Source organism: Cardiocondyla obscurior, linkage group LG08 (assembly GCF_019399895.1).
Source record: "Cardiocondyla obscurior isolate alpha-2009 linkage group LG08, Cobs3.1, whole genome shotgun sequence".
NCBI lineage: Eukaryota > Metazoa > Arthropoda > Insecta > Hymenoptera > Formicidae > Cardiocondyla > Cardiocondyla obscurior.
The window spans coordinates 4821346-4836338 of NC_091871.1; the positions used below are offsets into that span (position 1 = coordinate 4821346).

At 38.2% G+C, this 14993-nt stretch overlaps 2 protein-coding genes and 1 long non-coding RNA gene across 4 annotated transcripts in view; 1 reads left to right on the top strand and 2 right to left on the bottom strand.

Moving 5' to 3' along the window:
• Positions 1-14993, bottom strand: part of LOC139105189 (uncharacterized) — a 35510-nt gene that overhangs the window by 8545 nt on the left and 11972 nt on the right. The window lies entirely within an intron of this gene.
• On the bottom strand, positions 71-12166 carry LOC139105152 (dynein axonemal heavy chain 7). Its single transcript, XM_070661091.1, has one exon. The coding sequence runs from the start codon at positions 11857-11859 to the stop codon at positions 217-219; it is 11643 nt and encodes a 3880-aa protein (XP_070517192.1). The 5' UTR covers positions 11860-12166; the 3' UTR covers positions 71-216.
• Positions 12435-14891, top strand: LOC139105170 (spliceosome-associated protein CWC27 homolog). The gene is made up of 7 exons (XM_070661125.1): positions 12435-12601; positions 12836-13045; positions 13122-13322; positions 13468-13607; positions 13671-13925; positions 14003-14170; positions 14262-14891. The coding sequence occupies exons 1-7, from the start codon at positions 12560-12562 to the stop codon at positions 14761-14763; spliced, it is 1518 nt and encodes a 505-aa protein (XP_070517226.1). The 5' UTR covers positions 12435-12559; the 3' UTR covers positions 14764-14891.

Genomic DNA, 14993 nt, shown 5'->3' on the forward strand with positions numbered 1-14993 from the left:
TTTCGGAGGAAGTATGTTTGAACGACCGTGCGAACAGTCTCGCGCGCATTTTAGAAGCGCGCTGTTAAATTTAAATATTCATATATAAGTATACATATAAATAATTCGATATATACTTCTATTTTTATTAGAATAGTCAAGTGTCTGTTGAACGGTCCGAGAGAGTTAGATTAAAGACGAAATATTTTTAATAATTCGCGAGGAATTATTTCTCAATTAATTGTCAATTTGGCAGAATAATGCCGTGCCACGTTTTATCCAATAAATGTGTGAGCTATCGGTTTCCAGAGGCACGCTCGTGATATAATTTTTTAATTTGATATTTGTAATGGCAGTGACCGTTCCGTCGTCGTCGCGTTGTATCGGCGAGATATATATCGGACACTCGTATACATTACGATGAATAATTCTCTTTTCTCCGCTAAATGTAAGACGCAGCGGCGGCATGTCGTACCAAAATACGTTGGTTGAGCTCGCAATTAATACGTGCCTCTGAGTGTCCCATCGAGCACCAGACAAATGTAAACCGTGAATGTAATAAGTATCTACGTCCTCCTTGTTATACATCGAATCGCCGTTTGTTGCCACTTTAAGATCTAAGACGGTTTGTTCGACGGGTATGCCGCGACGTCGCGAAAACGCGAGGAGAGCCGCGGATAGAAATCTTTTGCAGCAAGACAAGACATCGAACTGAATCACGCGGGGTAAAGAATCGCTTTCACTCCAGCATCGTATGAAACTGACGCGTTTTGAGAGTAAATTGATGTAATTCGAGAGATGTCTGGTTGCGATGCCGACGTCGATCAATTTCCAGAAGCGCGGAAGTTGGTTTTTACATAACTCCCTCGAAATATTTTCAAGGGACTCGGTCAAGATGGTCTCGCCGTTCAATGCCGATTTTACGCTGCTCAACGAGTCCGCGATCATCGACAAAATGTCATTCGTCACTTTAGCCTCGTGGATGAGAATCGCGTTTAATGGCTCGTTCGAAGACGCTGGGTGTCTGCTTTGTATCTCGTCGATGTTAAATAAATTGGGTAATCTGCTGCTGATCTCTTGGATCGTTTGCAGTGCTTCATCTTCTATAGCGTATTCACGATCGGACGATTTGATTTCGTCTAGGCGAGATATGGATTCTAGAAATTCTCTGGTGATAGCCGTGTCTTTTCTGACGAGAGCATTCTCGTCGCAAGCGAAAGCTTCCGCCGACGCGTCCAGCTGCAGATTGTTAATGTGCACGATGATGTCACGGTACTCGCATCTCTGCGGTATTGAATGCTCGGTGCAGTTGGAAAAAGAATATTTGTCATTCTCGATAACCCGCGGGTCGCAGAAAGAGCTTAGCAGGTGACGAAGACACCTTTGATCAAAGCGGTCCGCGATTTTCCCGCCGTAGTTACATTCTCCGATCAGATAAAGCAGCGTATCGAACGGCACGCTCTCGGTTTCGTTAATTAAATTCTGCAGTTGTCTAATAGATATCTCGAACTCTGCGTGACCGAAATCGTACGGGATGTTCCAGCCTTGTGGCCCGAAGTGCCTTCTTTCTCTAACGATTCCGTGGAAGAAGCAAAGGCCGTACAAAAGCTTGGAGAACTCCTTGTCTCTTCCGGGACATCCCTCGAAGAATTCTTTACTTCTCATCGGCTCTGACCGATATGTTCTCAGCAAGCTCTGTTTCAAACGGAGCGGATAATCGAGGGCAATTTTTACGCTGTTCTGCAGAATGCCGATTGGAAAATCCGGAGTGGAATAACTAGAAAGCCACAGCCGAAAGTCCAAAGACGTATCGGGAAGATTTAGATTTTCGCAAATTCGTTCGAGCCTCGGTATCCACGACGCGGCGTAATGACAGTTCTGCAAAAATATCCAGCCTCCTTCTTTTCGCGTCTTTTCCAGGAGAACCTCGGCGTTGGCCTGTTGCTTGTCACCTATGGATAAAGAGATGAATTTCGAGCTGTATCCCCTGGCGCTCGCGTACTCGGAGACGAGCGATAGCGGCGAAATGTAGCTCGGCAAAATAAATATAATCGGTGTGAGACAGCTGGATTCCGCATAGGATTCGGATATCTGAAAATACGGATATGTATTGAATACGTCCTCCATGGTATCTTCTATCAGCCGCATTATTTCCACGATAACTTTGTCGTATCTCACGATTTTTATAATCATTAATTTTTGAAATCGAGTCAATCTATCGGCCCACGGGCTCGGCACCAAATGGCTTTGAAACGGTATCGCGTTGCAATATTTTTTCCAAGCTGCGCTATTGACATGAAAATCGTGTGCAAGTTCGTGTAAACTTGGCACGGCGTTGCTTAATCCGTAAATTTGTCTCCATTTTTCGATCGGCAGCCAATCCGGCGGTGATTTCAAGATCGCGTTACTATTCTTCGGGTCCGAAGAGACAAAGTATTTAACTTCTTCTTTCGTAATCTGCTGTGCGTCTATCAATACTTTTACGCACAGCAGAAAGGAATATAAAAGCTTATGCTTTTCAAAGAGCGATCTGCAGACACTGGAATGAAGGTTTCTCGTAAATGAAGATTTGAGAAATTTTAATCGTTTCTCGAGAACGACGCTCCTGTTTGAAGTTTCGATCGAGGTAATGTACAGCTGGATAAACCAAGAGAATGAAAATCGGTACATATGATTTAAATTCGACAGAGTGGTTAGTGTGCAGAATAAACCCGCGCAATGATCAGCGAATTGTAAGTACGCGTCTCTGAATTTGTTAATATATTCTGTCATCGCTCTGGCTGTTTCCTGCTTCTTCACGATGCTCATGGTGAGATTCTTCGAGGAATCTAAGATTTGTATGGCATTTTCATCCTCCAAAATATTCGTGGTAGTCGATGAGAGAGTGCTCAGGATATTATCTTCTTGCTGTTGGAGAACTTTTTTGTGGGCAGCGTCTTCGATACGAAGCGCTTCAAATTTCTCTTGAAGCTCCGGTTTTTCTTTCGAAATAACGATATCCAGTAGCTTATCCCGAAGAGTCCCATCTGGCATCGAGAAATCAATTATCGTAAGTTTTCCGAAAGTATCGACCGAATAATTTGGATTCGACAACCTCGTCGTAATGTAAAATCGAAAATTTTGTGAATACTTAACAGTTTTAGCTCCGATATCGATGTACCAATCTTTATTTTTGTAAATATTTTTTAACAGAATTGATTCCAATGCAATTTCAAGTTTCTCTCCGACGTCCTCCAGCAAAACTGGATTGCCAATTTCAATATTATATTCGATAATTGATATATAATCGAAATCTGTTAATTTAATGACTTTTAAGTCGTTTTTTTTTTCCATTGTCTTGATCCATTGATTTATTTGATTCTGTGAATCGATAAAAAGGCACCATTGTTTCGAATTTCCCATAATAATAGCGTTCTCCGTCGCGAAACGATTATTCGACAGGCCGCAGAGTTGCCAATGATTAATTTCGATTTCCGTGCCTAGAACGCTTATGAAATCGTACGTTTTAGTATACATTATTTTCGAAACCTCCATAAATTCTTTCCACTTGATTAACATTTCGTCACGAAAAGAAATATTGTAAGACGCCATGTAAGCTATTATTCCGCACGATAATAACATATCGCCCACAAGGCTGTCGTAATTCATTTGAAGATTATGAGCACACTGCATCCAGTGACTTTTCTCGCCTCCTAGACTTGCGATGAGCTTTTCCGCTTTAACCAGCTTGGCGGTGCACGTCGCCACTTCCATCTCCAGATTTAATTTTTTCTGTAACGTTTGCCGTAGACTGTCATTTAGCGCCGCCAGTTTCGCGTTTAAGGCGGCCAGAGTCTGCCGTTTCTCGTTCAAGAATGCCTCGGCTTCGTCGCATTCATTTTGCGCCTCCGCTAATTTTTTCTTCTTAGGGGCGACCACCTTCGCCACTTCGTCGTAAGATACCATGGCGCGAACCCACTTGCAGAGACCTTCAGCGGCGCTGGACGCTTTCGCAACGATATGAGGTACAAAACTGCTGTCCGTCATGTACGTCTTCTTGATGATTTGCATCACCGCGGGTTCTATATTATCTTTATCGTAATCCTTTAGATTTTGCAGAAAATTCATATCGCCCAGGATGCGTTTGCTCGGGCCCCAATAATCGGTGAACTTCTTCCCGGTGACCGGATCGATGGTGCGATCCGGAGGAACGCCCAGCATCACGCAAACGGCAGCCATCACCAGTTTGATAGTATCTGGCGGATTTTTCATCGCTTTCACCAACGTGATGTCGGTTGGCTTCAAGGTATTCAGGGCGATTACCGCGTCCTCCAAAATCGGTATTGCAACGGCGAGATCAGCTTCGCATTCGGTCTTCAAGATTCCCGCGATTTCCGCCTTCTTATTCGCGATCTCTTCTTCCTGCTTGACAAGAATCGTAGCTCGCTCGACGGTAACATTTTCATTCTCGACTTCTTTCATAGTGATGACGGTCTGTTGAGCGGAAAGTTCTAATTGCGGCTTTAAAATCGTCAGAGTGGCTTTCATCTGTTCAACTTGCTCGGCTGCCAATTCTAATTTTTCCAATCCTGCTAAATATCTGTTTCGCGACGCGACGATTTCTTTCTGCTTCTTCGACGTCAGCTGAGTGTACAGCTTCAGCATGTGTAGAAAGCCCGACGATGTCACGTGAATGCTCCTATCGAATAATTCGCGATATTTCAAACTCATTTCCTTTGCATTGTTGTGAAATTGCACGCAAATCTTTGCCGCGTCAGCTTTAATTTCTTCTTGCGCATCAACGTCTTTCATATATTTTACAGCGATGTCCAAAAGTGCCTGATCGGGCCAAGTCTGATAGCAATTTACCGTGCAGTGCTTCGCTAAGTTAGGGTACAAGCATAAATACGTTCTGAACGCAACGCTGGTAGGACTGAAGCAGAGCACCAAGTGCAATCTGTTCTTGCATTCATCTGTGAAGTAAGTCATCACCGATCGTGCACTGAGCTCTACATTTCGGTCACCGCATTGCGCATGTAGTCGCGTCATCTCGATTATACTCTGCCTATCTTCGGTGGAGAACAAGTCAGGTATTTCTCCAGTGCTCAACAAACAACTAAGATCGTTTAAAAATTCGTTCTTTATCTGCCTTTCGTTCATAAAGTACGTGACGTCTTTTCGCAACGTTCCGCATTCCCGCAGGACTCTTTTCAATTCATCTCTCCACGCATTAATATTGTAATAAGAATCGACCGTGGTTTCGAACATGGTTTGCTGCTGCATAAAAGCAGCCAGAGAAGTCGTGGACTTTCTGCCGGTACCCACGTTAGATATCATCAGCACGTTTCCACCCGGAATGCTAAGAATTCTGGAAATTTTTATCAGAGATTCTAATACGTAACGGCATACGACGATGTTGAGACGTTTCTTTTTTACGCTGGCATTGTACTCGTTCAGGTAAGCGAGAACTTTGTTTCTTAAAGCCTCCAGCCCGATTTCCTCGTATCGTCTCTTTTCCGTCTCGGCAAAATTCCCGAACATTAAATCGTTGAAGCTATCTTTAGTGATTTGATTCTCGAATTTAGGCAAATGATCAAAGGCGATCTCAAAAGAATCTTTAAAGTTGTTCTTTACCGTATCGCGGATTCGTAGAAAGAGCCATTCCTTGTCACTTTCGTCTAATATACGATCGCCGAACACGCGTAAAATCTCGTGTGCCCACAGCCGGATAAAAGTTATCTTCGTTTCCACCGATTCTTTTTGAATTAGACCGCAACCATTTATTACTCTAGATATATCGCGCATATCGAAATAGTAGTACATTTTGTTGGGCACTGGCCGTAACGTTTTTATCACGGACTTGTAAATATCGATCGTCGCGTTCACTATAGTGGTCACGCTTCCCGTAACGTCTGCCGCGAATAAATTTTTTTTTAAATTAGCAAGCAGCACGTTGAAATACGTTCTGAAAATGTTATCTGTTGTGGGAGCGGAAAGCATGTAAGTATTGAAGTGTCGTAAAAATCTGGGAGGTATGCCGTTAATTTTTCCTGCAGTAACTGCAAGCGTAAACATAATGTCCTGCACAAACACCTTACTTAATTCATTTGTATCGTAACAGTAATTATAACTGAGTATTTGACGTAAGAAATCGAAGACTGAATGTGCTTCTGATTTTTGCACGGTGGTTACATTCACGTCGTCCACAAAATTTACACAGAATTTATTTTTTCCTAGTCCGTACGCGGTACGTTGTATTCTGTTTAATTTAGAGAGCAACAACTTTTGCGTTCTGAATACCGTGGTCATCGAAGTAAAGCTAAAAAAATTGGAGACGTAGCGATTGTCTAGTAATTTGTTTCTCAAAAGATCGGAAATGAGGCTCGTTTTTCCAACGGCGACGTCCCCGTACAAGAGGAAAGGCTTACGATACGTAATATGCTTTAAAAATATATGATTGTACTTAATGCTATTAACGCTTGGAATATAAATTTGATTAAAATTACATATCTCGGGGATTTTTTCGCTTTTTAATAAATCGTTCCAATATTTCCAATTTCCGATACCTTTAAAGATATAAAAGTTATCTTGGATTAAGCCCTCGTTAGGCAGCGTTACTTCGAAATTTTTAATTACATCGGGTTTTTGATATTCCGTTTCTGTGCCGCTCCAAAACGACATGCAAAATGCGTTGAATTTAGTTTGTAAGTCCTCGATTAAATTTCCACCGAATGTCCAAGCAACAGCAAAGATTAAAGCAGCCTGTGCCCAAGTGACGAAGTGGTGTTTTTTATCCGTCTCGTCGGCATTTTCACAAGCATCCTTCAGTATTATTTCAAATAAATTTATGGTTGATGTAACAAGGTGTAAATCCTGATTCATTAATATACCGCCATTATTTTTTAAATAATTAAGACATGGATCTATCGCCCACTCAAACAGAGCATGTAATATTTTTTTATATTCGTCGTAAAATGGTTTGGCAATGTGAGAAAAAACGTATGGTCTCCAGCCAATAGACTGCGTATCGATATAAATTATTCCGCATCGCGATATTATGCCGGGTGAAATTTCTATCGTGCTCGTTGTCTCGAAGATAATCGACATTGATTCTACCGCGGGAAATCGTTCTCCGGATGTCAAATACAGCATTTTATTTTCATCGAGAATTGTATATATATTTTCCATCCACGTGCCGATTAAGTCTCCGTCGAATATTAACCATTTACGGTCTGTCGATGTATCTTCCATAAAACGGCGAAATATAGCGGTGCACAAACCGTCCTTCCAAATTCCAGTCTTATCGCACAGATGTCCAAAGAGCGCGTCGCTATCCATCACTCCCGGTACGATCGTTTCGAATTTTACCGTGGCACCAATTTTATTTTCTTGCTCGCGTAATAACGACAACGTTTCGGCGATGGTGCGCAACATTTCCGTTTTTCCACCCAAGGGATTGCTAAGAAGTATAAGCCCGCGACGTACGTACATTAATTCTATGATCTGTATAGCTTTCAATTTAAAGAGCGGATGGAGCGTTAAAAGTTTCTTTGCGCATACGCTTTCCAGAGCATTTAAAATTGCCGCACAGTCGAAAGGAAGCACGACAGTTTCCGGAAAAATATCTTGCACGATACTTTGAAAAGTTGGCACGTCGACGTTACATAACTGCGGAATATTTACGTGTATTATTGAACTAAGCAGCAAGTTATATTCTTCATTTTCATCGGCGATATTTTGCTTCATGCTAATTGCGGTCGCGACGACAGTTTTCAGCGACGATATACTAAAGTCATAGCGATGTTTCTCTTCCAGATGTTCGGATAATAATTTGTAGCTGATAGTTAGCTTTACCGCTAAATTTTTCGCGTGACGAAATCCTCCGGCAAAGAACTCGACTTCGGCAATTCGATTGATATCCGGTGTCGTCATTGATACAGAACGAAAGAGAAGTTTTAAGTTATCCGGCAAATCGACGTGTTCCGAATGCTCCGAATTAATATTAACGCATATGTTTCCGTAGACGTTTAAGTTGACGTTGCAACCTTCGAAGCTTACGATTTTTAAATCAGACGACACCGCTTGTTTTATTTGCGTAAGATTCTGAGTAATCGCCGACAATAATTCCAGCTTTAATTTGTCGAAATTTTCGAAGCAAATCCACGCTCCGCAAGAAATCATTCCTTTAAATGACTGTATAATGCAATCATAAGAGATGCTATTGCTGCAATTAATGACGTAAAATGGCTTGGCAATAATTTTCGTTAGGCTTTTTATCGTTTCCGTTTTACCGGTATTTGTCGGACCTATGATACTACTGTACAAGTGATAACGATAAGCTTGCAATATTGTACGAAAGCATCTGTCAGTTAGGGGAGTATTAACAATGTTTTGTTGATAATAATTATATTCGTATCCATACTTAATCGTCGTATCAAATAACGATATTTCAATAATTTTGTTATTAAAATAATATTTTAATTGCGCAACCCACTCGAAGTCTGTCCGCTCAACAGTATTATTTTTTAATAGCAGCTTTATAATTTCTTTATGAGCCAACATGACGGTGATTAATGACATTAAAAAATTCCTACGCTTTCGCGTTAAATCGTTTTTCAATTCGTTAGTTACTGAAATTATCCCGTTGACGTATGTCGCGAGTAAAGAATTTAACGTCGTGATGTTTAATGGCGCAAGACATTTTTCTATGGAACAGGTCCAATAAAGTTGCAAACTACAAATTATCACCATACTTGGAAAATTGTCATTGGGAATCTGCGCTAAATTTCCATCGATCAAAGAATGATATTGCAAAATGTTTTCGTAAATTGTACTTTTCATCTCAGTTTCAAGCTGAATTAACCATTGCTCCTCGCACTTTATATCGGTGTACAAAGGTATACTATTATTTAAATATAACATCTCCCCGTAATGTCCAATGATACCTCGAATGCAATTAGATTTATTAAATTTTAATCGTTCTATACCGGCAAAACATTTTGTTACAAGGATATACCGTTTCTCTGCAGCCGACTCGAATAATATTTTCTGAACCTCCGAGTCCTCGAGAAAGAAGAATCTCGTGAACGACAGTCTTTTAATATTTATGTAATCTTTTACGCCTCTGATCGCTTTTTCCAACTTTTCATTAGCTCTGTTTAAGATCTGTAGTAAATCCGAGGAATTTTTTATTTCGCGAAAACTTGGATTTTCCACGAATTTATTATTAATATTTAACAAAACGCTAGTTACTTCTAGATATAACGACGTTTCTTGACGTAAGCGTGTTTCTATTTGTGGATAAGAAAATATTGGCTGTAAATAGAGTTTACGGCGTTGCACTTGCGTCCACCGATCAAGGCTCTCTTGAATCCGTGCGAGGACATTGGAAAAATTAATTAAGTCTGACAATATTGGCCTGACGAAATGAGACGCTCTCATTTCATCAATTTTGATAAGATGTTCGCTGAGAAGAGTTTCAATGTCACTCGCGTATTTAAAAGATACTATACCGGATTCTGCATCGGTCGACGTTTCGAACGATACCAGCTCCCATTTTTCAATCATCGCAGCCAGTTCCTGTTGAAGACGCAGCTCCTTATTAGCGCCCAGGCTTATAGCCTTGTACTTGTCGATGTTATCCATCAGATTCATATCGATCATTTTCTTTAAAGTTGTTCCTGCATTCGGTGTAAGATCAAAATTGCAAATCGCGGACATCTCCTTCCAGTGGCGCGCATTCAAAGCCGGATTGCACATGCAAACCGCAAGCGGCACATAAACTTTAAACTCATTAACATTATTAAGCGTTTGCCAACATAATTTCAGCGGCGCGGGCTGCTGCATCGGATCGGGATCGTCGGCAATGCCAGAAAACTTATACGACTTGTTCGCCGTCGCGTCCATTTTAATACGCGACTTCATTGTCTTGCTCATTTCCGTCATTTCGTCGAAATAATTCGTAGTTTTCTTCTCGATAACGGAAGCATCCAGGCATTCAAATGGACCGTTTAACCACACAGAGTTGTCTCTTCGCCATTGGTGCACAGTAAATATAAGTTTATAGAACGGCATGATCGTTTCCTTCAGCTCGATTATTTTTGGAAATTCCGTTTCGGGAAACTTGAAGAGCCTCTCCTCGCTATTAATAATCTGCATCTCGTCGTCTATACGTTTATACTTCTTGATCAGATCCTTATAATGTTCCACGTATTCTCCAACCTTGCTCACGTCGTCCATATCGTCTAGAATGATAAGTTGCGGGAACATCGCGTCAACTTCTGAATTTAACGCGTTTATTCTTCGTTGAAGATCCTCTTCTAGTTCGCTCTTCATAGCTTCGCACAGGGTGTTGTTCTGCGCAAATACCGGCTGAATATCGTGCAGCCAATTGATGGTGATTTTGTTTAAATCGATGTGCTCGTCCGTAAGTATAGTAATTTCCAACAGTTTGCTCAGCATGTAAATCGATTCCCGTATCTTTTGTTCCTGTTCCTTCATCAGTATTTTTGAAGCATACGACATACGTTCGCCCAACTGTATCAAAGAATTTGCGTCTCTTGGAATGTTCAAGGCGGTAGATTTTAGATCCTCAAAATTCAAGCAGATCGAACGATTGAAATCTTGATGATACTTTACAAGCTCTGCCGTGAGAGCGTCTATAACGTCGCAGCAGATCTGCCTCAAAAATTCCTTGGCATCGTTCTGCTCTAATTTTCCCACGTTGTAATACAAATTCGAGAGCATGGAGTTCGTTTTGCTCAGATACTCGTTGTACATGCATATGTGCTCGAAGTAAATGTCAAAATTTGGTTGTTCAGAAGCCAAAGACTTCATTCGGTTTTTAGTACTGGACATGCATATATCGCTAAATTCCACGGAGATAGCCGCTACGTGTTCGTTCAGAGGATGAAATAACGCGTCCAAGATCTTTTGTAAATCACGATGAGACTTGTTAACGAACCAATCGGGAAGTATTATTTTTATAAACTTTTCTTTCGCATTGACGTTCAACCATTCTTCCAATGGCATCAAATCCTGGGCAATACCTTCAATATTTTGAATAATATTGTGGTATATCGAGAAAACCTCCGCCACATTTGGCTTTGTTACAAGTTGATCGCTTTCACATACTAGTTGGAATTCGATTTGGGGACAGAAACGGCCGTCTTTCATGGTATCTATTACGTGATCAATCGATCTCATCATTACACTAAGAATCTGTTGAACAAATACGTTTGTGAGGCATCGCATGAATTGAGACAGATGTTTCGCGGAGAGGCTCCTTAATAATTGCGATCTCTGCACGGCTTTAAATGTTTCAGAATAAAATAGATTGGTGATCATTAAAGAGCCTCTCTTAATATCTTTAAGAGTCATATCTCGGAAACAGCACAGAGTTAACATTCCGAGTTCGTGATAACGTCTGAAGTCACAAATTACAGCGGGCAAAAAGTCGTATGCCGTATTCATTATATGTCTAATTAAAGAATAAGAGAGAAAATATTTCTTAGCAAACGAAATACGACGCTGTAAAAATAATGCACGATCATACATTTTGTTCTTATCAATAATGTTTCGCTTTAGATCACCAGGAATATCGCGCTTTTCACGAACGGCGTGTTCCTGCCTATATGCTTTGCAGGATAATATGGATTTTAGTACAAAGTCTTTCATATTTTCAATATATATGTCTTTTACCTCATCTAATACCGAGTTTATGAAAGAAGCGTGTTTTTGCCTGTCCGTATGAGATATCAAGTTCAATATATTTCTTTTCCATTCTGCGGAAAATTCGGGGATGGAAATATTTTTCATGCAGCCTTTCAATCGGATTTGACTTGGCTGATTAAAATTTGGATATTGAGACACTGAAGAAGTTGATTTCGAAACCCAATTCATTATCACAAGTACGTTTTTACACCGTTTATCACTGCGTAGAAATTTATAATATATACTATATGTATATAATCGATTGCTTCACACAGTAATTTCGTGAAATATTGCAAACAATGTTATAATATCCCATCCTTTTTTACGATAATTAATTAATACATTTAACACACAATGACAAATTACTATCGAGCAGTTTCACTGATTTAAGAACATGTTTACAGAACGGAGCTTCTTTAGATACCATGAATGTTTTATCAATACATGTCTACAATTTCTGGATACACGTGCAAAGCAGAGCCCAGGATAATGTTATGTTAAAATACAAAATTAGATTTTTAAAATAGTGACATAAATTATTTAGTTATTGATGTTGCATTCAAGTTATGCGGAAAAAATTTTAAAGTTTATTATATTATTTTTACGAACCCGCATTTAATTATTTAATTATGCACAAATATATATGATACTATTATTATTATTATTATTATTAATAATAATCAGATTAATATGCTATTGTTAAGTATTAATTTTTAGTACTCGGTTATTTCAATTATTTCTATTCATCATTTATTTTTGCCACTATTTTAAAGTGTCATGAATAGCTCCAATCAGGAAACATGTGCCATCTATTGGAAATATGACGATCTACTTGTCCTCATGTGTGTTTACTCTACTCCGGAATCGGTTGTAATACGAGGTTAGAAATATGAGTAATATTTATATTCAAGAACCGCCTACCACAGGCAAAGTAAGTCTAAATTATTTTATTACTAAGTAAAATATAGACGTAAAATTATGTTAATCTATAAAATTTTTTTCAAACAAAGAACTAAGTAAGTTAAGATGAAAATATGGTGTAACTCCTTTTACAGTATACAACATTATTTTTATCATTATTATTATTATATTGTACGCGAATCAACTAAATGATGTAATCTTATTTTTTAATTAACTTTTTCTCTGTGTTAATAAATATAAATAGGTGGTAATGAAAACAACAGTTGGTGACATAGATCTGGAATTATGGACAAAGGAAGCTCCCAAGGCTTGTCGAAATTTTATCCAGCTTTGTATGGAGGGTTATTACAATGGTACAATATTTCACAGAATTGTAAAAGGCTTTATAGTACAAGGTGGAGATCCTACAGGTACAGGGGAAGGTGGTGAGAGCATATATGGACATCCCTTTAAGGTATAATAATCAATAATTTTAACCATGATGTTATTTATTTTCTTAATATTTAATGATTTATATTATTTAATTGCAGGATGAATTTCACACAAGATTACGATTTTGCCGAAGAGGATTACTAGCTATGGCTAATGCTGGTAAAGATGATAATGGTTCTCAATTTTTTTTTACACTAAGTGCAACACCAGAGTTACAAAGTAAGCATACTATTTTCGGCAAAGTAACTGGGGAAACAATTTACAACATGCTTAAGTTGGAAGATGCACTTGTTGACAAAGTAATTATTTAATGTATATACCGTGTTTTTTTTATATACTAGATACTATAAAGCGTTTCCTTTGCATGCATTATTTACTATTAATTTTAGGATAGAAATATAGTTTATATGTAATTTTATAATAATTACAATAATTGAATTTTAGAACGACAGACCTCAGTATCCTCAAAAAATTTTAAAAACGGAAGTTTTACATAATCCATTTCAAGATATTATTCCAAGAATAGATTCTGAAAGGAAAGAAGACAATAGAGAAAAAAAGAAGAAGAAGAATGCTGGCGTAAAGTAAGATAATTATACAGTTTTAAATAATAATGTCAATTTTTTTTTAATATGTAAATGTGTTAGGAATTTTAAACTACTATCGTTTGGGGAAGAAGCTGAGGAAGACGAAGAAGAATCATCAGTTTTAAACAAGCAATATAGCGGTAAAGGAAAATCAGCGCATGATTGTTTATCTGATCCAAAGCTAAGCTCACAATCTATGGTCGAACCTGACGCACCACCAAGTAAGAAAATGAAAGAGGATCCTAGCAACGATTGGGAGAGTGATGTTGAAACAAAAACTCCGGAAGAATTGGCGGTTTTACAAGAAGAAAAAGAGTGAGTTACATATAATTAATATATTAATCAAAAATTTATTTAACAAAATAGTTATGTATACTATATTATGATAATAGAGCCATAAAGGAGAGAATTAAGAATAAATTGAAGGATTCTAAAAAGGTTTCCCAATCGAAACCACAAATCGAGAGTGATAAAACAAAAGATGAAGATACAAATGAAAATGTGGAAACTGAAGAATATTATTTGGGAAAGGATCGAGATGACGAACGCAAGAAAAAGGCGTACGTAATTATATAGACTTTAAGATAGATATGAAATAAATTTATAGAATACAATTATAAGTATTTATATTGTTAAAAATTTGATTTGCAGCGAAGCTATAAGAAAAGAAATACGAGATTTAAAGCGCAGCGTACAAAACGAGAAGAAAGAAAAAGAGGTGGATCGAAAGCAACAAATTGAAAAGGAAGAAAATAAGTCTGAAATAATGAAAGAATACATGGATACGCAAGAAAAATACAAAAAAGCTAAGGAAAAATTACCTAAAAAGGGCAAAACACGCGAAGATTTCACGATGGAGTTATTCAAACAATTTAAGAATAAACTTCACAATGCTAAAGAACATACGAAGGATAATACTACGAGTTCCGATAAAAAGATATCGAAAGATACGGAAGACGATGATCCGCATGACGAATCTTGGTTGACACACGCTTTACAATGCGAGGAAAAAGCTCCAGTGCTGGCTAAAGACGCAAGTACAAAAGATGATGATTGGTTTGAAATTTATGATCCTCGAAATCCATTAAATAAACGACGAAGAGGAGAAAAATCTCACAAATCTATAGGCGATAAAAGTAAAAGTTATTTATAATTATTATATAACATATGTGATTAATTGTTTTTGACTAATTAAAAACTCCAGGCATAAAGAATAAGTGTATATAAGTATATAAAGTAGAAATAATATGTAAATTAATAAATAATAAAATAACTAATAAAATATACTTTAAATATATTCATTAATCTTGATTCTAGAAACCTAGCATTATAATTCTTTTGATGTTAATGAAGAGTAAAATGTGATACTTTAAAATAATTTTG

Coding starts and splice junctions, on each gene's coding strand:
- LOC139105152 (XM_070661091.1), bottom strand. CDS start 11,859: ATGAATTGGGTTTCGAAATCAACTTCTTCAGTGTCTCAATATCCAAAT.
- LOC139105170 (XM_070661125.1), top strand. CDS start 12,560: ATGAGTAATATTTATATTCAAGAACCGCCTACCACAGGCAAA. Junction 13,926..14,002: donor GTTTTACAAGAAGAAAAAGA/GTGAGTTACATA, acceptor TTATGATAATAG/AGCCATAAAGGAGAGAATTA. Junction 14,171..14,261: donor GACGAACGCAAGAAAAAGGC/GTACGTAATTAT, acceptor TTTGATTTGCAG/CGAAGCTATAAGAAAAGAAA.